The sequence below is a fragment of the Cibotium barometz genome, chromosome 29 (genome assembly GCF_041138505.1).
Source record: "Cibotium barometz isolate CiBa-2024 chromosome 29, ASM4113850v1, whole genome shotgun sequence".
Lineage (NCBI taxonomy): Eukaryota > Viridiplantae > Streptophyta > Polypodiopsida > Cyatheales > Cibotiaceae > Cibotium > Cibotium barometz.
This window is the reverse complement of record NC_141074.1, coordinates 12121248-12146791: the sequence shown is the minus strand read 5'-3', so window position 1 is coordinate 12146791 and position 25544 is coordinate 12121248. Positions and strand designations below refer to the sequence as shown.

Below are 25544 nucleotides of genomic sequence, written 5' to 3'. Positions count from 1 at the left end.
ACACTGATTGGAGAAGGGAGGAGTGCATGTATGTAGGCATAGCGTGATAAAAATCAGATTGCTTTGGTGTAGCAAGAAAAAAAAAACTTCCAACCTAAAATGAAAATCAATGCTATCGTTAATGTTTTTTTCTTTTTGCTCTTTGTTTAAAAAAAATGTTAAGCGTTGCTTGTTTGTGAGTAGGTGTGGATGGGTTAATGTGCTTTTAAATGGCTTGGACAAAAGTAAATTTAGGTGGCGTTCCCATGTACATGAAGGTGCGGAAGGCCAGGGGATCCAGCCCATAGCCTAAATGGGTTCATGTCCAGATCACAGTGCCATCCTTTGTGCACCAAACACACAGATACACACTTTCATACAGATACACATTTTCAGCCCAAACTTTGCTTATTACCCTTCCTGTGCTCTTAGTTCAGAAAAGGGCTCTCAATCAGGCACTAGGCGCAAGTGTTGGATGTACACATGAAGGTGCAACAGCTGCCTGCTGGTGCATGCTTTATTGATGTACAGCACCACTAGATCCTTACAACCTAGAAAAATTAGTACACAAGTCCGCAAATATGCCTACGCACATGACATCCCCCCAAAAATTGATGTGGTCACACACAAAAACTGCATTCATCCTCTTCAAAAACCAGCATACAGAGATTAAAAGTAATGCCCGTTTGTCTAGGACTAGGAGGACTTGGCTTCAAAACCCCACATGGTGCTTCCTCAAGGGCATCGCCTACGGGCGGATTAAAAGTGCCCATGGGCGGTACCTCCAAGCAGTGAAAAATGGTAACTACGGGTGGATCTTGGGCCTAAAGGCTAGTCGAAAAAAAAAGTAGTGTCCCTATTTGGGGTTGCCCATAGGTATATGCTTAGCTTCATTATGGCCGAGTCTCCCCTGCATCTCCGGAGGTTTGACAGAAACTCAATATGAAGGCCTTTGTGTGAATATGTGCTCTTATGTGTGTGTGTGTGTGTGTGTGTCTGTGGAGTGCGTGTGTGAGAACATATCTTGATACAGAGTTCTACACCCACTATTGGGCACTGATGACGTTAGTGGGGATGTTGTAGTATCTAGTCCATACTATGCATAATGGAGTTGATAGTTATATAGTCTTGTGGGTTGACTACCATGAGTATATAACATGCACGTTCCTAAAAGGTGAATTTGGGCATGTTCCTGGATTCATCTAGGTATATATATGCTTAGCTTCAATTACTATGCCAGCCATGTTATGACCTTTGGGGCTGATAGTAATCGTGGCCAGACTGGGATGAGGATGATCACACACGGCTGTTTTTTATTTCTCAGTAGCGATTGTGGAGGATGCACATGAAGATATTGGTGCAGATGAAATTCGGGGCCGGTAGTAACGGTTGCCAGTTTGGGCCAAGGATGATCACTTATGGCTGATTTTTATAGCCCACTAGTGCTTGTAGTGGATGCACACGAAGATGGTGGTGCAGATGAAAGGCAAGTGCAGTAACAACAAAGTGCAATAGACTTCTAGACATGATTGATGGTTTGGTGCCTAAGAATGACGTTGTTATGGCTCCGGTGATGGTGTGATCGAAAAAAATAAAAAACATGTTTAAAGCATCTTCCACAAGAATGTAAACAGGTTTAGAACATGCAGGCTTTCTCTCCGTTTCAAGCAGAGTCATATAACCATTCCTTATTCCAAGGCTTTTTACTTAATACGGTGACGTTACACCAAGACATCAAATTGAAGGTGGTTGCCAAAATCTCCGAAGGTTCTACACACACACACACCTCTAGAGTAGTGAGATGCACTTTGGTTTTCTCTCCCAGGCTTGATATGCTGGAGGATGGTAAGCAGTAAAGCTTAATGATTTTTATTGAATGCCTTCTAAACAGGGACACCCTTCTCCCTTCTCTCCCTTCCCTCAATGGTTTCAAGCTGGTTGCTGTCAATAGCGTGCTACAAATTGTCTTCATGCAAGCCAAAGGTTGTGACCACATGTGGGATTGTGGAGGCTGATAGCTTCCATCTGTACTTTTTGGTTTGCCTTTGCAAAGGAGTTTCAAGTTTTAACCACTAAAGGTAGTAAGCAGGGTAGTCTGCATGTTTCACATTGACCATGTTGTTCTTTGAGCATGTAACCAGCACACATTTGCTCGGAGACCATAATACTCCCTTAATTATACATCGCATGATAGAAAGCTGAAAATGAAACATCAGAAAGATATTCGCATGTGCTTTGTGCTGTGTGTTAATGCAAAAGTACACAACATGGGGGGCTGAAGATGGGGCAGCCCCCCTCTTCTGGTTCTTTATTACCTTGTACAAAGCCTTGAGGATAATAAGGGGTTTGATCTCCTTCAATACCAAACTTTTAATGTATAGAATATAAATTCCATCAATTGAAGATGAATCCTGCACAAAGTGACTTGCCCAGCATGACTTCAAAAAACAAATCCTTCCACTACCAAGTAACGTACTTAGCAGGTTTTCCTAAGCTTTCCCTAGCGGTTAACATACTCGATAGGTTCTCCATAGCTTGATTCAAATGCACAATCTATGCATCTGGCTTCCAAATGACATCAATGAAACAATGGACAGCAATAATCAATTGCTTTACAACGTGTACAATTAGTGGGCAGCCAATACTAGTTGCCCACCAACAATTTCAGGGCGCTAACCGCCGATAAAGGGTGACCAACAACAAATTTCAAATAGAAGCATGCTACCATCATGTAATCATGGCGGAGACAAATCCCTAGGCAGCCAATCAAACAGATTCCATTTCTGGTATGGCTGGTACATAGGCCGGAACATCAGGTATAACATCCGAGGAAGAGGAACAACAGGTACAATGGCTGGTTCAAGAGGCGTAACCCCTAAATCAGCAGTACAGCCCATTGAGCAGCAGGTACCACATAGGTTTCAGCAAATGCAGCTATGGGCGGCATCAAAAACAAGCATGCGGTCCATGTCCGTACAGCTATATCATGCCCATCCTTGAGTTTTTTCCTGGTGGGCATTTACATGAGCATTACAAAACACATAAATCCATTAGTTTAGAAAATCCCCCGTCTTCCAAGGCTTTGTAACAGTTTTTGCATGTGGGAAAAATCAGGAAAAGTCACAGCTGGAGCTAAGTTTTGATTAGTTGAGGCTTTCCATAGCTATGCAGTATTGATCTATCTTTGTTTTCTTTGTATACTGATCCCTGATAATGACTTGGTATTACGTGTTTTGCAGGCAGCTGCAGTGTTGGGGAAAAGAATAGGTGAGTATTATGGAGAAAACAGTGATTTGTCTTTCTTTCTAGGAGTGAAATTTGGTTTGAAAAAGTGAACTGTAAATGAGAGACTTCACAAGTGACCTCCACTTACTGTTTGTACGTGCCCCTGCATGTTCGTGTGTATGCATGCAATCATTTGATATGCTCCATGCTCTATAAAACTGATATCTACAGGCAAAAGATCGGGAGAATCATTGACACCCAAGGCATTGAAGTGTCTATACAATGTCTTCTCAATCAAGGACACTATCACGAAGAAAGAGGCTCGTGAAATCAGTGCATTGAGTGGAGCCACTGTAACCCAGGTTTGGCTGCCTGGGTACCCTTCTGCTATTCAAACATTGTTTTCAAGCTTATCTATTACTGGGATTGAGCATGATCTGCTTCTCTAACTGTGTACTTTTTTGGCTGTGTTTGACTTGTGACTTGTGACTCGTGCAGGTGAGGGAGTTTTTCTCTGGGCAGCGTTCACGAGTCAGAAAGGTTGTGCAGTTTTCACAAGGAGAGGTAGGGAGTGGTAATCCATGCCTTGGAGTCCAATCTTCACAGATAGACCCGTCAACAAATGGCTTAAATAATGGGGACAACACCGAGTCCTTACCTCCCCAGACTGTGGACAGTCAAAGCACGTACCATTCGTTGCTGAAGGTCTTCAACAGCAAGGCAGATGGAGGATCAAGCAAGCTGAATGCTGTGGAAAAAGCAGAGCATCTCATAAATGCCATGCGCAAGGAGAGTACCTTTACAGGGCAAAGTCAGCTTGCACAATTAATTTTGCAGGCACATGGAAATGTCTTACACTGGTATGACTCATGAGAAGGCTAATGTTGGCCAAAAATCCTAGATTTCCCTTCTAAATACGAGTACAGATGCCATTTTTCAGAGTATTCAAATGGACACTTTCAGAAAAACTTTGAGATAACAAGCTAAAATCAGCTTAACTGTTGATGTCTATCTTAATTTGGTAATCCTAGGGCATGTGGAAAACCTTTGAGGGTTGTTATTCAAACCATATACACGACAGGATTCATCATTATAATGTTATCCCAAACAATTCATGAGTAGTACGTGGGCTATATAGTCTTCATCGTTTGCTATGTGTATGTGTCTGTGTGTGTGTGTATGTGTGCACATGCTTACAGACACACACACACCTGTGCACATGTATGTATGTATACATTGTGTAGGATTGATCTAACTCTTCATCCATCGCCAAGAGACTCACAATGTTGTTTTCCGGCAGCTTTATGGTCAGGGGTGGTTTGCAGCAGATAATCAAGTGGCTGATGCAAGCTGCTGTAGAGGAACAAACCAGTCTTATACGCCTTCTATTGAAGGTCATCTCTTTTTTCCTTGGCTTTCTTTTGCTGTCAAAAATTCCTGTTAACTCAACCATTCTTTTTTTAAAAATTGATTGTGCATGTTTATGGAGGACTTTCATACTTTGTGCTCTTGCAGACAATTACTCAATTACCTCTTGGATCCACTCTGCCGTGGCAGATGTCTGCACTCTTGCAGACTGTTAATAAGCTGCGGTTCTATCGAGCACAAGGTATTTTTTTCCTTTTATTAGCTTTGTGGCTGAGAGAACATTTATTGCCTATTTTTTTACCAGCCACAATTAGCTGATACGGTCTGCATGTGGGCCGCTTCCAAATGTGTGGTTGAAGATCAGATGTTGCTAGTCGTGCACGGTTGCTTCTATCTAGATGGAGCAGGTTTTTAAGGAGCACGCAGAGCAGCAAGATGGCTTCCTGCACAGGTAATCCTTCTCCACCTAAATGCTGTGTGTGTGTGCATGATCTGGCGTGCTTCAGTCTTAAAGCCTGTATAGTAATTTTTACATAAAGATCTTGGGTTTTTCCCCTTCCTCCCAAGAAAAGATCCTTCTACTAGCAGATAACAAAATATCCACTCTGAAGCCCTTTTAAGAAGTAGAATGTACTCCATGGCTGGGTGCAAGGTACATTGGAGGGGGACCACACAATGCCATACGACTCAGTCATGCCCATGGTGAGGAAGGGACCAGGGCTTGAAGGCGGCCCTGTGCTGCTGCATGCCCTTCAAGCTACAGGTCAATCGCTCCATGTGTCCCTAGAGGGTGCGGTTGAGGTCTGTTTAGGCAGAGGGTCTCACCTGGCGGGCTGAGTGTGCCCTCAATGACCTCGTGGCACTGTGTCTGCCAAATATTCTAGCCTACAATGTTGCTAAGGTGCTCCCACCACCGGCTGGTGTGGGTGTGGGAGGTCCAGGGTGCCAATGGGGCTGTGCCTTTAATTATTTGCTTAATCAACAACACGATGGAATTTAAACAACTGCAAAGACTATGCCAATGTATGAATGCTATGAGTATGTGCTTGTAGACCTACACTAGGTGCTGAAGATCTTGCCTCTTCCCCCTGCCCCTCCCCCTCCCTTTTAGGTTGAGGGTTAGCAGTGAAGCACACAAAGCACAGTCGACTTGCAGAAGTAGAGAGTGAAACAACACGATGCACACAATAATGAGAAAAGGGTGCAAGTAGAAAAGTGTGTAACTTAATAAATTGATTTACACAAGGGGAAAGGGGGGGGTGGTTTTCAGTGTGAAGTTAAAAATTGTCCCTAGTTCACATGGTCACTACAATAAATCTCACAAATGCCCACTTGTAGTGATGACGTGAACATGTATCTAGCAAATCATACTCCAAAAGATAGTAGGCCTAAACCTTTTCGGAAAGCTTCAAACTTTTCTCTAGGCAGTGCCTTGGTGAACAAATCTGCAATGTTGTGGTGTGCAGAGACATAAACAAGGCTGATCTCGCTTGCATGCAGTCTGTCTTTGACATAATGGTAGTGCATCTCAATGTGCTTAGTACGAGCATAAAAAACTAAAGCAGGGCTAGTTGCCGGGCAAACTAAAAGTGGTGGTTCTCCTTGTCCAGAGTCCTCAACAGTCACGACACATTGTACACTTAAAACAAACTAAAAGCATGCTAGAAATAGCACAATGACAAGAATACTGTAAACATTACTTGCATTACTCCCAAGAAACTGTTACATGCCCCCTCACTGCACTGTGCATACCCAACAATGGTCACAGTGAGTTGGACGACACACGCGACGGATTACAACAGTGACTATAGGACTCAATGAGCAAGACTAGATGGAAAACAATGATCCCAAGGATGAGCCGAGAAATCATTTGAATGGTTCCTTTGCGGTGGCAGTGGAGTCAATCGATGGCATCTCCTATCTTTGGCAGATGCCCATCGGGGTAGTAGTGCCGTGCTTTCAATGCCGGTGTGTGCACCTCTCGTGTATCTGTTGGCGGTGCACTCTAGGAGATGGGCTGTGGATGGTCCACCGAATGCTTGAGTTGTGGACAGTCCAGTGTGGGCACCCTAGGATGATCCAGCTGAGATGGTCCAGCCGAGACGGTCCAGTGTGGGCACCCTTAGTGCCTAAAGGCCCCCCGTCACTAGAGTGCTCACCATCCTCAGTCAGGAAGATAGGAAAAAAAAAGAACACTGAACTCATAATTTGTATTGAATGAAATATACTGTCAATACATCATGAAAGATGGTATGTACAATGATAGAAAACTTAAGGCTCTCATCATGCTGGAGAAAAACTCGTGGTAATTGACGAGCTAGGTACCCTAGCTGATGGAGATGTTTGAGAGCTAGTGAGAAGTGACTGAGAGGGCGGAGAGACTAGTGAAGGGCATCTAAGTACGCTGCTTGGGATTGTAAGGCGACGAGCTCCTTGTTCTGCTGTGCCACTTGGTCATGCAACTCAAGCTGTTGTGGGAAGATGATGTGTGGAGGTGTGTAAACTCCAATTGTGCTTCGTGAAGGTGCTGGTTAAGCGTGGAGACTCGAGTCTGGGGATCCCAAATCGTGTCCTCGGCCTGTTGAGTGTGATCCCTCTGGCTGCAGGCATCATGGGCTAGCTCGAAGGAGTTGTCTGTGAGGTAGATGAAGTAAATGTGAACATCAGTGGAGATATTATCCAAACCTTGGACAATGTGGCGAGCTCGATGAGGATGAGGCAAGGGCAACCGCTCTAGAGGATAAGGGAACCGTAACTTTGATTTATGCGGAAGGTGACCTCATGTGGAGAACCCAATGTAGGTATGGAAAGAGAGGGCTCCCTGGAAGCACTAGTCGAAGCAACGGCAGGAAGTGTGGTGACCACCATAGTAGGAGGAGGGATAGTTGGGAGGGATTTGGAATAGACCCCGCGGGACCACCACAAGATACCTCAGCTCGGCCCGCGTCCCCAGGGAGTCACTCCGGAACGTGCTTGCGTGCTTCAACGTAACCGGCGTCCGCAACCCATGGGACACCAAACACGATTGTTCGATGAGCTCCATATCTAGGACATGCTCCACCTCCATCGAATAGGGGGCCTCTCGGCAATACTCAGTAAACCCATGCTCGACATACTTGAGAGAGGTGTACCCTCTACTGGAGGGTGATGTGGCCCACATGCTTCATGTTCTCATGTACTCCATGATGACAGTCTTTTGTACTAGTGCTTATTTCCCATGTACTTCCGCATGATGGTCAGTGTATCAGTCTCTACTTTCAGAGAGCTATGTTATTTGTACTTCTTTTCTTTTTCGTTTCGATGATGAGACATACCATGGACAGCATTGTATCACTTTGGTCTCATAGACCCATTGGGTCTTTAGGAGATGATTTATATAACTTTCTTTCTTTATTTCTTTCTCTCATATTTTCTGTCTCCTTGAATTTCCTCTTCATGTTTTCTAATGATTACCAAAAGCTATCATTCATTCATTTATTTACATACATACAAACCTACATATGCACGCATGCACAATAGTGTCTTTTATGGAAACGTTGCAATTTTTGTAACGAAGGGGTGAATTTGTTTTAAGCCTGGACAGTGAAAACCTTGAAACATTCCTTATGACTATATTGCGGAGACAAGAACTGGAATGGTGTATAGATGAACGTGGCACAGATTTAATACCACTTTAGGAAAGAGCCGATTGCTGAATAAGGTAATATGAAGCCGATTACATAGAGATGAATGAGGTAATACGAAGCCTCTACGTAGAGCCAAGGGTGGTACAACCTGTATGTTGGCTGACCTCCGAATTGTGATACAACCCATATAAGTAGCTGCTATCCTGATGTTTTGTCGACAATGGTGGTGGGCCTAAAACTCTATCCGACATTGTTTACCCCCCAAACAATCTTGCAATGGACAAACAATGTATTTGGGGTTGCGCCGTGTATCTATATAGAACTGCACACACGGGACGGCCATGACATGACTGGGTAGATATTCATAGTCAATGCCACCTTCTGCGGTTGTATACTCGGCCCATAAGGAGCTACTAAATTTTCCATAGCAATTTCCCCACCTTCCATGGCCATATGAGCTCATCTTGGACCTAGCAATGTCAAGACAGGGTGTGCAAGAGTAAAGTCTACCTATGCCATGTGTGGACCGTTATGGGATGTAGCATGTAGCCTATTTGGCAGTGTGCCAAACCTAATCGAAGCTGTCGCTAAACCATTTGGCCTCGTAGGCCACCACCCTGTCCGAATATGGGGATGTTGGGCGCCCGGGTTGCCCAACCATGGCTACTCCTCATAATGGGGGCTGTACGAACATGAGCTAGCCGGTGTAATATAAGGATGGAGCGTTGATATCCAATAGAGCATGCACATAAATAACTTATCCTTTAGACTGCTCGTTGATTAGGGTTATAAGTTATAACACACATGCATCTGCACGCGTGCGCACACACACACACACAGCATATATGTGCGCATGCAATTCACTTTTTAATGGGCAAAAGCTAGTTTAAAATGAGGTTATGTGGACTAGGCTGAATTCGACTTTGTGAGGTGATTTTTTGTTTTGTTTTGATTGTTTGTAACTTCAATATGATACTCGTCCCTGCTACAATGTTGTTATATCAATGTTGTAATATTTTCTTCATTTCGCAGGTGTAGCTCACACATCACAACTTGCACAGAAGCGGAGCAGGTGAACCGAATTTTAGTCTTAGGAGAACTATGCAAAGATTGGTTGTAGATTTTTGTTCTTGTCCATAAAGCAGACACCTGTGCATTAGGCTTTGATTGTGCTGATTTATATGACGGTTAGCTAATCAAAGTATTGTCTTTAGCAGGGATACCTCACATACTGATGGTGCTTTAAAAAAGAAACCCAAGACTGGCATTGTGGTAAGGCTTCAAAGATCTGTAAGACAGTTCATTTCACACTATGAATTTTTGCTTGCTAAAATCCTTTATTTTATATATTGGAGGTGTACCCCTCTGGACAATTATCAGATTTGGTCTCCAGCTCTTTAACTACAGACAAGACTATGCATCCAAGGTTAGATTTGAGTTCGTCTGATTTTTGTCTATTTCATGTTTAGGTACGTGTTTTCTTTGTTAGATCAGTATGCTTTACACCAAATTTTTGGGAGCAGGGGGGAATTAGAAACCACCATGGAGATTATTTCAATGAGAAAACAACGTGGCAGCTCTCTTGTTCAAGGTGACCGTATCCTTTGTAACATAGGTTTTTGTTTAGCTTCAGTTGTGTGAGGTTACCTGATCCCTGTGTGTGGAATTGATTAAGGTTTTCAAAGCTGTAACAGTTGTTAGTAGTTTTCGGAGGGTGGTTTAATAATCCCATAAACTTATTAGCAATTGGGTTATTTGTAAAGGCCTGGGATCTCAAAAAGTGAGTGGGCTGATCATAATTGAGTATTGGGTGTGGATCCGTGCTAGCCCAGATGCAGTGTGGATTGCCAAACTTTTGAGTGGTGTAGTATGGGATGCATTCATCGGTAAACATCCATGGGATGGCTTGCGATGCTTCGCACTCAGGAATATTGCCATAAGCTTCTCTCCTATGTTCATGGGTGGCTCTGCTTTCCATGTGATTTGTATGCGGGCGTGTGTATTGGTGCTGTGGATGTAGGAAGATCCGGGGAGAACAACACGAGGTTGTTTCACATAGAGGACTGTTTGCAGAACTATTGCGGATGTATCATATGTCATTGCTGGAGCTGCACCTGGATCTGATTGCACAAGATGACATCAAAACTTAGTAAGCCTTTTCATCTCCACAACCAAAAATTTCTTCTGCAATTGCAAGCTTGAATTGCCATAGCTAAGAGGCTAAGCCAGCATACCTGCTTTTGTTCAATTTTTGGGATAGACTATCCACTTTGTCTGCTTCTGCAATGAAGAAGCACAAGTAATTAGTTTTCTTCGTTCAAGAGCAAGATTCAGCTCATTGGAAATTTTGAAGGTTCCATGGCAAGCCTCCGTGGGTGGGTGGTTTGGCAAGTACACCCAGGGAAGAAAGCGGTGTCCGAAGGAGGGGGAAGGCAGGCTTGCAGGGGCCAGTGGTCTCTCTTCTTGGTCTTTCTTTGTAGCTACTTGCCTCACAACATTTCATGTTCTTTCTGTTGTCGGTCTTGCTAAGGCTCCAGGAGTTCTGCTGCTGGTCATCCTCTTCTATGCCTCTGGAGTTTTTTCTCATGTCAACACCCATTCAGTATGGAGAGGGAAGTTTTCTTTAAGCTAATTGTTTTTTGCATGGTTAGAGCGCTTGTGCTTCTCATAGAATCCTTTGAATCTTCCTTGAAGAGGATCGGACTTGGTTTGATGTTATACATGTTACTTTTAAACTTGTGATTACTTTTTTGCTTGAATATGGATGATCGATGCTCTCTGTGCTGTTTTTCGAAAGTTCGCCTGTGACATTGCTTATTGATGATGTGACCTTTGATGATGGCCTTTTGGTCCTTAACATAGAAAATGCACAGGGGTTAAAGAGAAGAGAAAAGTTCAGCTCTTTGAAGAAGCTCGGGCTGCCATGAGACGCAAAGATGCAGAAATAGCAAAGTCTTCTACTTTTGAATCTGCTCCTCGGCCTCTCTCTGCTGATGACATAAAGAAAGCTAAAAGACGAGCCTACTTTCTAAACAGTGCAAAGGCACAGAAACCTTTTAGCTCAAGACCAAATATACCTTCAATGTTGGACTCATCAACACATCCTTCCTATGCACAACAGAGTTCAGTGCCCTTCCGTCACCAAGGGCAGCTTTGGGGAGGGACAGTGAAGGATGTTGGGAACAATATAGGGATGTCTGATGTCAGCAATAGACCTGAGAATGCTTTTAAAAGTACTCCTTTGTCCGCTGTGCTTAATGATCCTAAAGGTTTAGATGCAAAACTAGAAGAAGAGGTCAGTGGCCGAGAGGTTTTGTTTGGGGAGCCTTCTAATGTGTTGAACACGTGCGTTGAAAGTGTAAACATTGAGAGGGTGGCAGGCATACAGGGGTTTGTGGGAGTGGATTTCAAGCCTGAGCTATCAGATGATGTTAAACAAACTGAAAGATGCAGAGGTGCAGATTTCATGGATTTTTCTATCATTCAGTGGGCAACACCACCGAGTAGGCATTGTTTGCTCTCTTTTCTTTTGTATATTTGTGTTCAGGTTCTGGTTTGACATGTTCTAGATCCTTATCACTTGACTTGCTTTGTAGGAGTTTCTCTTGATCCTCGATGGAGAGTTGCAAGTGGGGAGCAAAGCACAGAGACTGGTTCTCAATCTGTGCGCCTGAGCAATGAGCAAGAAACCCTGTACCTGTCAGCTGAGTGCATTCCACCCAATCCAGAAGAGCCTGCCGAAAGAATCTCTCTTTTTGTTGATGATTCTCTGGTACCTGAAATTCTTCTTGAGGCATTGGACGAAGAGAATCAGGAGAGAGGTGGTTCATTTCAGTCTCCCAGAGACTTGGAATTAGCAAGAGCCAGAGGGCAAGAAGCAGACGACAAGAAGTTAAATACTGGGGCTGATGTTTCAGGTGAAGGAATTGCAACCTTTAGGGAAAAAGGGTGTGATATTTGGACGTCTGTTGAATGGGACATGGCCATTAAACATACCAATTCTCTGGAACAGAGTAATGAGAACAAGCAAGAATCATCACCGCTGTTTGTGTCTAGAGGGTTCGATCAAGGCAATCCTATGAAGACATTAAATGACACTTTAGATCCGACCAAAATTTTGTGTGTTAATCCTCTAGAGCTCACGTGTGCTACACCACTGGATCAGTCACGTGAAGTTGGCAACGAGCTGCCAAAAACTGGACAGTGTATCCCGTTCTCCCAGCTGAATATTAAAGAGAATGTATCGGAACACAGAGAGCAAACTGCTGTTGGCTCATCCCATGTATTACCGCACAATCTCCAATTGCCTCTGTTACTAGATCATTCATTGAATGCTAGTGTAGGCAAGGAGCGTTCAGGTTGGAACCTTTCTGAACTAAGCAAGGAAGCCTGCTTGGACATGCTAAAAATTGTATTGCAGCAACTTGCTGCTGATAATGGTCAAGGATCGGGTGCCGATCTTGAACTACTTTCTGTATTTTTGAAAAATCCAGAACTTGTTTTTGCATTGATGGCAACCCAAGCTGGGTCTTTTGGGAAAGACTTGGCTTCAGTTGCAAGTGCAGGGAAGGATTCAAATGCAAATAATGCAAGCAGTATTGTGAAGGACTTGAGCATTCAAGTTGAGAAGCTTGTGGGCAGAAACATGCTTAAAGTGGTGGATGATGCTAGAGAAAAAGAAAGGGCAGGAACTCCTACATCACTGCCTCCATTGCACGTAGGTCATGTAGTATTGCCAATAGACAGATCAGTAGCAGCAGCAACACCGCAACTACTGCCAGTGAGACACCAAGAAGTGAGTTTCTTTTCCCAAACGTTGGTTAGTGTGTATGACTTGCATATGTTTCTCACAGGTTTCTGTTTATGGTTACAGATTCAACCTCAAAACTGCCATAGTAACGTTGTAGACATCACTCAGTTTTTGCAGCGACCATCACCACAGGCAGGCATGTCCAGGCTATCTGATGATCTAGCTCTACATAACTCTGGATATGGTTGGAGGCATTCCGATGATCATCCTCTAAGCTACATCGAGGAAGGTGCCGGACTAGCTAGGTCTTCAATGCAAACTCCAGTACTTACAAGGTCAAGTGTAGGCCATCGTTCTAGCCTCTGTGAATATTCCCAGTCCCAGCCAGGATCTATGACAAGTTCTCAACCACCAAACTTGGGTTCACTCACATTACAAACAGATAAAACGGTGCAGTCTTGTATGTTTACGTATGGTGGTGGGCATGGCCAACTAAATCCACCAGCTTTTCATGTTGAAAGACAGGAGAGAACAATGAACAGAAAAAATGGATTCACTTTTGCAGGCGTACCAAATGCGCCCTTGCTGCACAATCTACAAACCCGGGATACTGGGAGCTCAGCTGGCATTTTGCCAGTTCCAGAGTTTGTTCACACCAATCACATGGTTCAGCCTTCTAAGATGATGCAAGAACCACATGTAAGGCATATAGGGAAAGTCCCAGTGTTTATACCGGATGTGAGAGTGAGGTCTATTCCACCCCCTGTGATGGGACACCAGATGCCCCCTAACTTGAACTATGGGCACCTTTGCCATGATCAGAATTTCAAACAACTGCCACCATCAAGCTCATGTCTGCGTCCTTTACAGGTCCCTTCACCACATGCTTGGTCTCCTCCATCTTTTGTACCCCATTCTTTGAGGCCTCGAGGAAATACCATGATGTGGAAGCCTCCACCATCTCACTCTAACCACCGCAGACATGTGAGGCCAGGATGGAGGGAATGTTAACGTTTCTTGCTAGTGAAAAGCATCAAGCTTGATAGGTTACTTTGAGGTGTGGCCTCAGCAGTTTTGCTTAATTTATTGCGTCTCTGGGGACAGCATAGGCCGGGACAATAAATTGTCCATCTGTTGGCATGACCCCACACCATCCTGTAAACTAGGGTCTTCGTATTAATGGAATGATTCAAACCACGTGGTTCACTGGCAAAGGGTTTGGCTGCTGCAAACCTGCTTGTGAATGCAGCAGTGTCATGACTTCATAAGTTGGGCCTTTGCAATTGATTAGTTATACAGAGTGCAAAAATGATTCAAACCATGTGGTTCACTGGCAAAGGGTTTGGCTGCTGCAAACCTGCTTGTGAATGCAGCAGTGTCATGACTTCATAAGTTGGGCCTTTGCAATTGATTAGTTATACAGAGTGCAAAAAGGTTCCAGATTTTTTATGAGACTAGTTTTGGCAAAAGACCAGTGCGGCACATGATGTTGATGTGCTAATTCTCATCCTTCGTGTGCTTTATCTGCAAACCTGTGATTCCTGTTTTCTAGCGATAAACAATACTTAATTATGGAATTATTAGATCATTCTTGTAGATCATTGCTTTTACAAATAAAAGGCTCTAGAAGCCTTTAGGTAAAGACTTGCTCAGAATACTATAAACCTACCAATTATTATGTCATAATCATGGCATTTGTGTGATTGCATAGCTGACATTGAGTATCAGCTCAAGTGTTCCCTGCAAGTTTTTATAAATTGAATTTTTTGGTTGGATGGTAAGGCCATGTTAGAAAGAGGGGGCATTGTTGTGGCAATTTATGGCCCATGGGAGTCAAGCAAGTCTTCTTGATCTCCACGTCTCCTCCTGCTTTGTGTGGCAATTATCAAGGGTTGAAATCAAACAAACCACTTTATCTACAGCTTGCAGACATGACAAAGGTGAGCTTTTTTAGTATTGCGAAATCAGCACATTGAAAGATAAAAGTAGAGATTCTGTGGAATGTTTAATGACCTTATCAGCTACTGTCTGAATCAGGGAGCAGCCTCAACACTCTCGGATGAGGGGCAAAGATGGACAATTATACGCATGGGATGGTGGAATACTCAAACATCACTTCTGATGAGCTGTGGCTGTATTTGCAATGTGCAGTGCATACAGGTGCATGGTAGCAAAATCAAATATTAGAAGAAGATGCATGTTCAGTTTTATATTGATCAATTCAGCCATCAATTTAAGCTACGAGAAAAGAAAGAAAGAAACATTTATTAACCTCTACAAAAGACCAAATGGGTCTATGAGACCAACATGTGATACAAAAGTTTCATGTGCAGACTGTGAACATGGAAACAAAAAGTACCGAAAGGGAATGAAAAGAAGATCCGTGTACTAGGTGGGCAGAGATAGAGGGAGAGAAATGAAATCTGTGTTAACGTCTTCGAAAGGCCAAAATGACCTATGAGGCCAAAAGTTACAATAATCTATTCAGATGAAGTAAAAATGTCAGTGGTGTGTAACAGAAAAAAAGTGAGAAAAGATCTAAAGATCTATAGATTTAGAGATCAAGAGTAACATGGGAAACCTACTAAGAGGGGACGAAAGTGTCCACTTAGAGACATCTCTGGGTGCGTGAGGCTCATGAATGTGTGAGCGTATAGACGGGCCCTCAGTGGATGAAATCCCTCATAGGTCGCTGAGAAGACAAGCTCCTCTGGGGTGACCTGCCTGGAGGGCATCTATTGGTGATTTGTGATGATCTCTCTAATCCTCCCATGCCATCTGGATCTGCTATGGATACCCCGAGGTCTAGGGCGTCTGTCCTGACATAGCTGAGAGGCATGCTCAAGAGTGACCCCTATGGATGTGGATGCGGTTGAGTCCTGACCTTGCTTCTGCTGTGCTGAAGTGGTGCTCCCAAAGAAATCAGTAAGCTGTCTCTGCAGAGGACTTGTGTGTGCTACTCCTCCACGTATGAGAGTCTCTCTATGTTTGGCGGGTGTTGGTGGGAGGTTTGCCTACAGGGGATCAATTGTGCAGGAGGAAGCTTGCAGCAGGCCTTTATGCTTTTTGCACCACTCGCCCAGAGAATAGCCACCATTTATTTATGCATTGCCTGGTTGCTAAACGTGTTTGGGATTGTGTTTTCCGAGCTTGGTGGTCCATTGCACACACACATGTTTCGGTCAGGGATTGGGTTTTTGGCAATCTTCCGGGTGCAATAGTGGATGCTGCACTTATGGATTTGTTTCATTTCGTTAGGTGGATTGGCTTGTGGAACATATGGCTCACCCGAAATGCATTCGTCTTCAATGGCGAGTCGGGTATACAGGGTCATATTGGACGAATTTGAGGCTTGCTGTTGTGGCAGCTTTCGGCCATGGCTTCCACGGCGCACGTATGTGATAGGCTGAGAGTTGGCCGCTTCTTGGATTTGGATTGTCCGCACAGTTCCATCGAGTGCATAGTTGATAGAGGGTTTTTTCCCGGCGCCATTGTCACTGCTCGGGAAAATGTATTAGTTGTTTGGACTGTCTACAATTTTTGTCCCCCCTCCCCCCTTTTTTTGAGTTTGTTTGTGTTCTAGTGCAGCTGTTGGTCATGAGGCCTGTGTACATTACCTGTGCATAATATTACGTTCTTACCTTTACGAGAGAGAGAGAGAGAGAGAGAGAGAGAGAGAGAGAGAGAGAGTTATATTAATGTCTTCAAAAGATGGAGACCTAGAGGGTCTATGAGACCAAATGATGTATACATAGTGTCCATGAAATCTCGTCATGGATGAAAAAAGAGAAAGCAACAGTAAACTAGAACTGAAAGCTAAGATCTCAGACTTTGAGATTATACAAGATGAAAAAACTAGCTCCTACTATGCCAGGTATAGGGTACAATAAGTGATGGGATATAGGAGAGCTGAATAAAAACAGTCAAGGAACGCTGTATGCCCGGCAAGGGCCCATCGAGGATGTCCATCATGGGTGACACAGGAAGGCTAGAGATGTCAATAGTTTGCTGTGAGGATGAGGCCGCTCGATGGCGGGGCCAGGATCTCCTGAATCTGTGGCTGATGAGATGAGGGTGGCTAGGGCTGACGGGACGAGGTCGTCTAGTTCTCTGGAGTGTGCATTGATAGAATGCACAACGGAAGACGGGAAAGTGGAAACATAGGAGAGAGAGTGAGAGAGAGAGATGGAGAGGAAACACACGAATAGACTTGCTCTCAATATCATCAACCAAGAATACATGTCCCGAGCAAGAGGGGAGAAGACCTCGTATGTGAGGGACTGCAGTAAACAATGCTAAGCAATGAAAAAGAGTGAGGGTATGCCCGGCTATATATATGCCTAGATGTAGGTAGCCGATCAGCTCACGACTAGGGAAAAAGTGCCCAAGACTGCATAAAGTGGGGATAAAATATGTGAGGGGTGACCAGCCCCTCTAGCTAACATGGAAGTCCTAGAGGCTAAAATAGGACACCAAACAAGAAGCCAGCAGTAAGGAGATGATGATGTCTAAGGAGGAATTGTTTAATTTTGACAATGGCTCGCTGAAGCTCCGCGCTACCCCCCTGCTCGTGCTTCTGTCTGCACTCCCCTCTACCTGCCCCCCATCGCGTTTTCCCGCCTCCGCCTGCCCTCAGGTTTGCGCCGCCCCCCCCTTCGCCTGGCTTGCCTACGCTGAAGCGCCCCCCCTCCACTGCTCTTCGCCGTCGCCCCCCCCCCTCCCGTAGCTCTTCGCCATCGCGCCCACCCCCCCTCCTCTTCAGCGCCTCCCCCCCCCCCCCCCCCCCCCCCCTTTCGCCAGCTCTTGTTCCCCCTCTCTCGCCTATTCGTGCTGCTTCCGCGCCCCCCCCCCCTTGGGATCCGTCTTCGCTGCCTCGGCCTCCCCCCCCTCCTCTTCTTTCTGTTTTTCTCCGCCCCCAGGGATTTTATATTTGTTTTCCCTTTTTACTTTTCGCCTTCCCCGACCCTCGTGTGCAGCTCGGTTCGTGCAGGTTCTCCGTCTCCGCTCCGCCTTCGACTCAACTTCAGACTCTGATGGAGGTTCCTCCCGCCCCGCCCCAGAGGGACTCATCCGCAGCCCCCTCGCCCGCCCCTGAGGACACCCCCATCAGGCTTTCTCTTTCGCCGGAAGAGGAAGCGAGCCTCGCCGCATAGGGGGAACGCCTTCAAGTACATTCCACCATCTGCCGTATAGTCGGCACTCGCCCCAGCAGAGGGGAGATTCGGGATCCTCTCCAGGCCCGCCTTCTTGCAGATGTGGGCAAGATCCTGGACGTACAGCTACTGGGCCGTGGACATTACCAGATCGAGTTCGAGACCGCCCAGAGCGTGGCCAAGGTCCTTGCCATGAGTCCCCTTGACATCAGGGGTGCTCCGGCTTTTTTCAGACCTTGGCAGCATGGCTTTGACCCAGCAGCGGACGGCTGAGCAGGGAGAGCTCCTTTTCCATGTTACAGTTTGCTTCCCTAGACTCCGCCGGGAGTATCTTCCGCTCCTCTCTAGGCTAGGAGCATTGGTGGGCTCGGTACTAGAGACTGGCCCCACAGCAGCTTCAGTGGTGGCCAGAGCAGCTGGGCTACCTTCGGTCAGAGTGTTGGTGTCTGACATCTCCTCCCTTCCTAAGGTCATTCAGCTACCTAGGATAGGGGGGGATGGATTGATCAGAGAGTGGAGTTCTCGGGGCTCCCGAACTAGTGCTTCATTTACAGGCAGGTCGGTCATCTGGCCAAGGCCTGCCCTCGCAGGAGACCCCGACCCTCACCACAGCAGAGCAGGCCCCTGATGGCCCGTCCACAAATGCGGCTCGGCAGGCTGGCGCCAGGACACCTGCTCGGGCCACAGAGACCTCGGAGTGGCAGCCTGGACAGGGGCGCCGCCGAGGGAGACAGCCACATCAGCACGCCTAGACACCGCTGCAGCAGCAGCCACAGTCTGAGCCTCACTGGGTTCCTGTGAGGAATAGTTTTGCTCCCCTCCAGGAGGAGACCCCCGCGGCGACGACTGAGGACCAGGAGATGCCAGCACCCCCTCCTTCACCACCCCCACCCCCGTCCCCTCCCACCGATTCGCTTCCACCTTCGCCTCCTCCCATCCCCGCTCCGGTTTCGGCAGCGGCTCCCTCTCCACCCCCCTCGCCCCCCCCCTCCTCCCCCCCCGCCCGCCTCACCTTCCCGGGAGGCCCTGGCAGTCCCCTGGCGCTCACCTGCAGTCCGGAGGGCGCTGAGCACCATCTATCCGCAGTCGGCTGAGTCGCCTCGGCATTAGACAGCGCTCGGAGGCTTTTGATTACGCCTTCACACGGCTTTTTGGAGCAGAGGGCCCCCATGAGCCAGCACCCATCCGAGTTCATGTGATACCTCCGGCCCGTGGGGAGGAGGCATTTGATTCAGCGGTGGCCTTCTCGTTCCCTCTATGTGGCCCTGCGACCGGGAGTGGACTCTAGAGCTCGCTCTTAGTTCTTTGAAGACTCAGGCAGTTGAGTTTTCTCATCATGTGAGCGATCTGGAGGTGACAGATGTGATAGGCCGACTATGGGAGTTGGCTCATTTTTTCTTGGATCCCGGGAGTGTGGATGCCTCAGGGATTCGTCATTTGGTCGTTCGCATAGTGGCAGACTTAGCACGCGACCCTGGATATGTATGTATACACGAGGTTGCTCTGTTAGAGCGGGAGGCAGTCGCCATGGGCCACAGCCACTGGCGCCTGATCCGTGATTCTTGCATTACACCGGGTGGCAGATTCGCAGCCGCTCGGATGGGGACTACTCTCCATCCAAGCCGCTTGCGAAGGCCCGCCGTACGGCTGAGACAGCATCCACCTCAGCAGGTCATCCATGAGGATCATCTCATGGAATGTACAGGGCCTTGGCGGAGCACATTTTATACGCTATCGTGGTTGCTTGAGACAGGAGCTTCAGAGATGCCTGGTTGGTGGCAGCATTGATATTTTGATGATGCAGGAGCACGACTTGGGTGAGAGCAGGATCCGGAGATATGGTTCGGTGATGCCTGGCAGATGGGACACCTTTTGGTTTGCAGGGTTTGGTCCTTTGGGTGGACATGGAGGAGTATGCATGGTCATTGCAGATGTATGGCGGTAGGCTATTGTGGATCGAGGGATCATTGTGCCTGGTAGAGCACACTATGTCATTCTGAGGATGCATGATGAGCTTTTGGGTGTGCTCAACGTCTATGCGCCCAATCATGCTAGTGCCAGAGCAGAGTTCTGGACCCAGGTTACGGATGCATTGCCAGAGGCCGCACATTGGTGTGTCGGGGGAGACTTCAACATGCTTGAGGACCCGGCCGATAGGGTGGGAGGCAGTCATGTTACAGTGCACGGCACGGAGCTTGCAGCTTGGGACCGGTTTTGCATGTCACTGAGGATCACTGATGCATGGCAGCATGGGGCCTTCTCCCGCTCTCAGGACAGTCTTAGTTTCTCTCGGTCGGATCGCCGACAGGGAGGGACTAATCTATCACGGATTGATCGGGCGACTGGTTAGGGGAGCGAGGGGGCTCCGTCGGCATTCTCGCTGGCACCTCATTTTCAGATCGCCAGTTATTTTGACATTGGAGGAGAGGACACGGGAGCCTAGCTTGCAGTTGAGGATCCCAGAGAGGGTACTTGCAGATCCCAGTCTCGCTGAGAACATTGAGAGGATCTTGCATGATAGTCAGTGCTCTGACCAGGATGCAGCAGGCCAGTGTGCCCACGGACTCATCGAGCTTAGCTCTTTTCTGCACGCTGCAGCTTTGACACGGCTGGGAGAGATTCGCGAGTGGGAGCATCGGCTGAGACGCAGCCTTGCTTCGCTACAGCGCCTTCAGGAGCAGCAGCCTGCATGTGAGTGGGTGGCGTCACAGCTGAGCCAGGCACGCCAGGAGGTTAGAGAGGCAGAGGAGCAGAGACATGAGTTTTACTATCGTCGCCAGGCTTCTCAGTGGACGCAGCTTGGTGATAGAGTGACTGGGGAGTTTTTTGAGATCACTGGACCCCGTCATGCTCGAGCAGGAGTCCGTCAGCTTGGTAGACCGGATGGATCGGTAGCTATTGAGCCCGAGGAGATCAGAGCCATTGCTACTGCATTCTATAGAGACCTGCTTTCAGCGGAGCCAGCCACTGAGGATCGAGATGCTTGCAGACAGACTGTGTGGGCCCATGTGCAGAGGAGGGTCACAAATCGTATGCGTACAGTTCTTGGTGCGCCTCTTTCAGAGATTGAGCTTGCCGAGGCCTTGAGGGTCTTGCCGCGACATAGTTGCCCAGGGGAGGACGGACTGACGCCGGCCTTTTTTATGCGCTATTGGGACCTTTTGGGGCCAGGCCTCCGCAGGGGCTTTCAGTATGTTCTGGACATTGGGGCGATGCCACAGAGCTTTTCAGAGGGCTTGATCTTTCTTATCCCCAAGGGGGAGGGAGTATCAGATGATATTCGGCATTGGAGGCCTATTACGATCCTCAATACTATCTACAAGGTCTTAGCAAAGGCCTTGAGTTTGAGGATCCAGCCCTTCCTGGGGGAGTTGATTCATGCTACCCAGACAGGATTCGTCAAGGAGCGCAGTATCCTTGACAACATCTTTACTTTCTGGGAGGTGACGGCCCGAGCTAGATTTCTTGGCGAGGACTTGGTCGTGATGCTTCTCGATTTTGAGAAGGCATACGATAGAGTTGATTGGGGTTTCCTAGAGGGCACTATGCTTCGCCTGGGCTTTGAGCCAGGATGGATCAGAGGGGTGGCGGCTCTGTATTCCACAGCTCGTAGCCAGGTTTTGATTGCAGGAGGACGGGGGCCGAGTTTTGAGTTGACCAGATCAGTCCGTCAGGGGTGTCCCCTCGCCCCTTTTCTTTTTCTCTTCTTTGCGGAGGCTATGAGCATGTATTTGACGGCAGAGGAGGTTGGTTTGAGAGGACTCCAGCTCCCAGTCCGGGGGGAGGACCTGCTCGATGCTGAGTTTGCAGACGACACGAGCTTATTTTTGCATGGCCAAGAGGCCAATCTTCTTCGGGCAGAGCAGTCGCTCCAGGTTTTTAGTGCAGCTTCGGGAGCATTGATCAATTGGCGCAAGACAGTGGCCTTTTGGATCAGTAGTGCTCCCACTCCGGCATGGAGCCCGGACCCCGGTTTTAGATGGATTCCTCCTGGCGCAGCAGTGCGGTATTTGGGATGCCAAATTGGACTAGATTTGTCACCTGAGCAGCAGATTGCCCCGCTTCTTCTGAGCATTCGGAAGAAGCTTTTGTATTAGAGTACAGCTCGACTATCCTTGGTTGGGAGGGTGGTGGTGGCAAATCAGGTGCTGTTAGCGACCATGTGGTACATTACGTCTTGCTGGATCTTCTCGAGCTCTTGCATCAGCCAGGTACAGAGGCTGATCAGGAACTTTCTTTGGTCTGGGTGGGACGGTCAGCCAGCCCGGGCAAAGGTTGCATGGACAGTTATTACACTTCCACTGGCTCAGGGAGGCTTGGGCATTATAGATCCAGTCGATCAAAGTAGAGCCTTATTGGGGAAGCTTATTGTTCGGGGGCTGCTTCCAGGCGCTGAGCCTTGGAAAGAGCTTCTCTTGCAGCGGTGCAGGCTCGGGCTCCCCCAGCAGGGGGCACTTGGGCACTAGAGATTCGTTGGATCTTCATAGAGATGAGGAGGACAGGCCTCAGTAGAGGATGGGAGGACAGATTTGCTTTGAGCATCCTGAGAGCTTGGGAGCTGCTGAGACCGGGGCTGTCTCAGCGACCTCCTCCTTGTGTTGAGGAGCGGGCCAGACAGCCGCTAGCCGAGCGGTTCGCACAGAGCAGGGTTATATGTTGGGTTCTCGGCCTCGTCTAACCTAGGGACCTTTAGCGGTAGGCCTAGCACGTAGTTTTGGAGACTGGCAGGCCTTCTGCAGTCTCACAGAGGAGATCCAGGCGGAGAGGCTGAGTCACTTCAGAGGGGGGTTGATTATGAGGGACGATATTCAGGAGGCACTCACAGAGGAGTGGTTCACGCCTTTCGAGCCAGTGACCCCACGGTGGATGGGAGCGCTTTCTCTCCATGCAGGAGAGGGTTTCCGCCTCCCCATTAGATCGTAGGAGGAGTTACTTGCATAGTCACAAGAAACAGGGGACGGTAATGGGGGACGGGGACGCCTTTACACAGTTGGAGATCCTGATTGCTGTCAGAGCTTGCACTGAGGATGGCAGATGCCTCTACTATGAGATTCAGGATGAGGGCAGACTTCAGAGAGTGGAGGTGGAGTCGCCTTTGGTTGCAGAGTGCACCTTTCAGAGGATACGGGTTGTGGCCGCCGCTTCTCGAAAGTGGCATATTGACCCCGACCCTGCTGATGTGCTCCCGGATTGGCGCATATGGGCATATGCAGCGCGCCCCTTGGCCCGGCTACAATGGGACCCTGGGGAGTACGAGTGGCATGATCCTTATGCATCCCTTGAGGCCACAGAGATCACCTTTTTCCAGTATAGTGTTCGGCTGGGGCGGCATATTTTGACGGCGAGGAGGATGGTCTCTCCAGCTGCTGCAGCGGGGCGTTGGCGGCTACAGGGACTCTCACAGGAGTTCCTGGAGGATTTTTGGGCTCGGCTCTGGGCTAGTCGACAGGCCCGCAGGATCTCGACTTTCCGGTGGCTGGTCGCCCACAGGGGCTTAGCAGTTGGCACCTGGCTTGTTTACAACGATCTTTCGGTGACCTGCGTCCAATGCGGCCACCCTATGGAGACACAGAGACATTGCCTTTGGGATTGCCCTCAGGCGGCGCAGCAGATTTGGCTGCGGATGCTGCGTATTCTGGCCCCCCTCTCTCCAGAGGGTATGTTTATGTGGGGTGCTGTTCCTTGGTCGACTTCGTCAGGGCCTGCTATGGGCTATGAGATGGGGCAGGACAGTCAGGCCATCAGATTCATAGGGGCCAGCCTCGCCTGGTTCCGGCACCGGATTTCTCGTCCGCCAGCTGGACACAGGAGAGGGATTTACGATGGGAGCTCCTCAGCAGCCTCACCATCTAGTTCACCTGGAGGGCCCGGTGTTTCATGGCCTTTGAGGGGAGACTGGAGCCACCAGCAGAGACTGTACGGGGGATTTGGCAGGAGTTGATCCACACCCTGCGAGGACAGTATGACCGCATCCGGGGCGACTCGGATGAGGCGATCTTGTGGCGCTAGGCTTTTCACACCACTTGGTGCAGAGGCCCCTTCTACACCTTACACACGGGATCCCCCCGTTGGCATTACAGGCCACCTGTTTGGCTTTCCCTCCCCCCTATTGTATGATTTAGCCCTCAGTCCTCTGTACTGATGCTTGTATTTTGCAGCACCTAGGGAGAGTCTCCCGGGCTGCCTTGCTGTATTCACTGCTCTGTTTCTCTTATGAGCAGGAGAGATCTTTTGTAGCCCTACGGGCGTTTTTATTTAACTAATGAAAGGATCTTTTCTCGGAAAAAGAAAAAAAAAAGAAAAAAAAAAGAGATGATGATGTCTAACACCCCCCCTCAACACCGGATGCTGAGGGAACTCCAAGAAGCCACAGACGCCGCCCTCGATCAAAGATGAAAGACTGTAGAAACAGGTACCAGGAAAGCTCCACAAGCAATCTCCTTAGCAACTCAGTTACAAAAGCAACATAACAAGCTGCGAGGTACACCAATCCTCTGGAAGAAAACAACCAAGTAGGTTGCGACGTGCTGCTTCAAAAAATGGTTCCAAATCCAAGTGTAAGAACACTCCTCGAAGTCGTATGTCATGTTTCTAGCCTGGAGGAGGAATGAGAAACCTCAAAACCAACCAAGATCAGATCGTGTAGATAATCAATCCTGGGAGAAGCAAGCTGCTCCTCACTGGAACCCTGTGAGTCTAACTGCTCAAACTCTGTAACAAGAGTTGCCAAATGTTAAAAAGAAGCATTCTTTGGAAAGGCCGGCATCGCAAGATGTAAAGATTGTAGAAAAGATGGGGTCCATCTGCTCAAACTCCGTACCATGAGTTGCCCAATGTTGTACATAAGCACATTGAGGTGGGCATCGCTAGATGAAAGGACTCCACATCCCCCTCTGAAAAAAGATGTCGTCGGATTGGTACAAGGCCAACCTGATTCTGATCCAAATCCAAAAAACTGTGGAAGTACCCCTGTGCCCTAGGCACGGTTAGCAACCATTGATCCAGATCATCCCATCGGGTCCAAAAGTCCATCCTCCAAAACAACAAACTTGCACACCGCATCAAACCAAAAGTTGAACCCACAAGGGGAGGGGCATCCTCAGAAGCATCACAAAGAGAGGCAGAAGTAGACTCCTCACAATGAGGAAGGGAAGCAGGAATATAAACTGCAGTGGTAACAAGGTCCTCAAAAACATCACTTATAGCACAAGACTCTTCCATAAGTAGAATCAGATCCCAAGAATCAGCAACAAACAATTGATCCATGTGAAAGGATCACACCTCACATGCAAAACACCCTCCTTTCTCTGCAAACACTGCCAAGAACACAGGCTCGGACAAAATAAACTCTGCTTAGGATATCTGAAAAGATCACCGCTCTCCTCCAAAATCTGCAAACTCTTGTCACATAAGAAAGTCTCCACAGATACAAAACAGCTCCCG

General features: G+C 47.7%; 1 protein-coding gene across 1 annotated transcript in view; it reads left to right on the top strand.

Moving 5' to 3' along the window:
- The window catches only part of LOC147621850 (uncharacterized), a 124116-nt gene that overhangs the window by 85072 nt on the left and 13500 nt on the right, over positions 1-25544 (top strand). Inside the window, exons 2-15 of the mRNA XM_086822874.1 lie at positions 3219-3246; positions 3436-3566; positions 3703-4064; positions 4505-4598; positions 4720-4813; positions 4937-5023; positions 9231-9270; positions 9416-9470; positions 9554-9624; positions 9722-9795; positions 11072-11701; positions 11795-12993; positions 13072-14888; positions 14986-15108. Of these exons, the coding sequence (XP_086679000.1) occupies positions 3219-3246; positions 3436-3566; positions 3703-4064; positions 4505-4598; positions 4720-4813; positions 4937-5023; positions 9231-9270; positions 9416-9470; positions 9554-9624; positions 9722-9795; positions 11072-11701; positions 11795-12993; positions 13072-13959 (3753 nt within the window). The 3' untranslated portion in view covers positions 13960-14888; positions 14986-15108. The remainder of the gene's footprint in view (positions 1-3218; positions 3247-3435; positions 3567-3702; positions 4065-4504; positions 4599-4719; positions 4814-4936; positions 5024-9230; positions 9271-9415; positions 9471-9553; positions 9625-9721; positions 9796-11071; positions 11702-11794; positions 12994-13071; positions 14889-14985; positions 15109-25544) is intronic.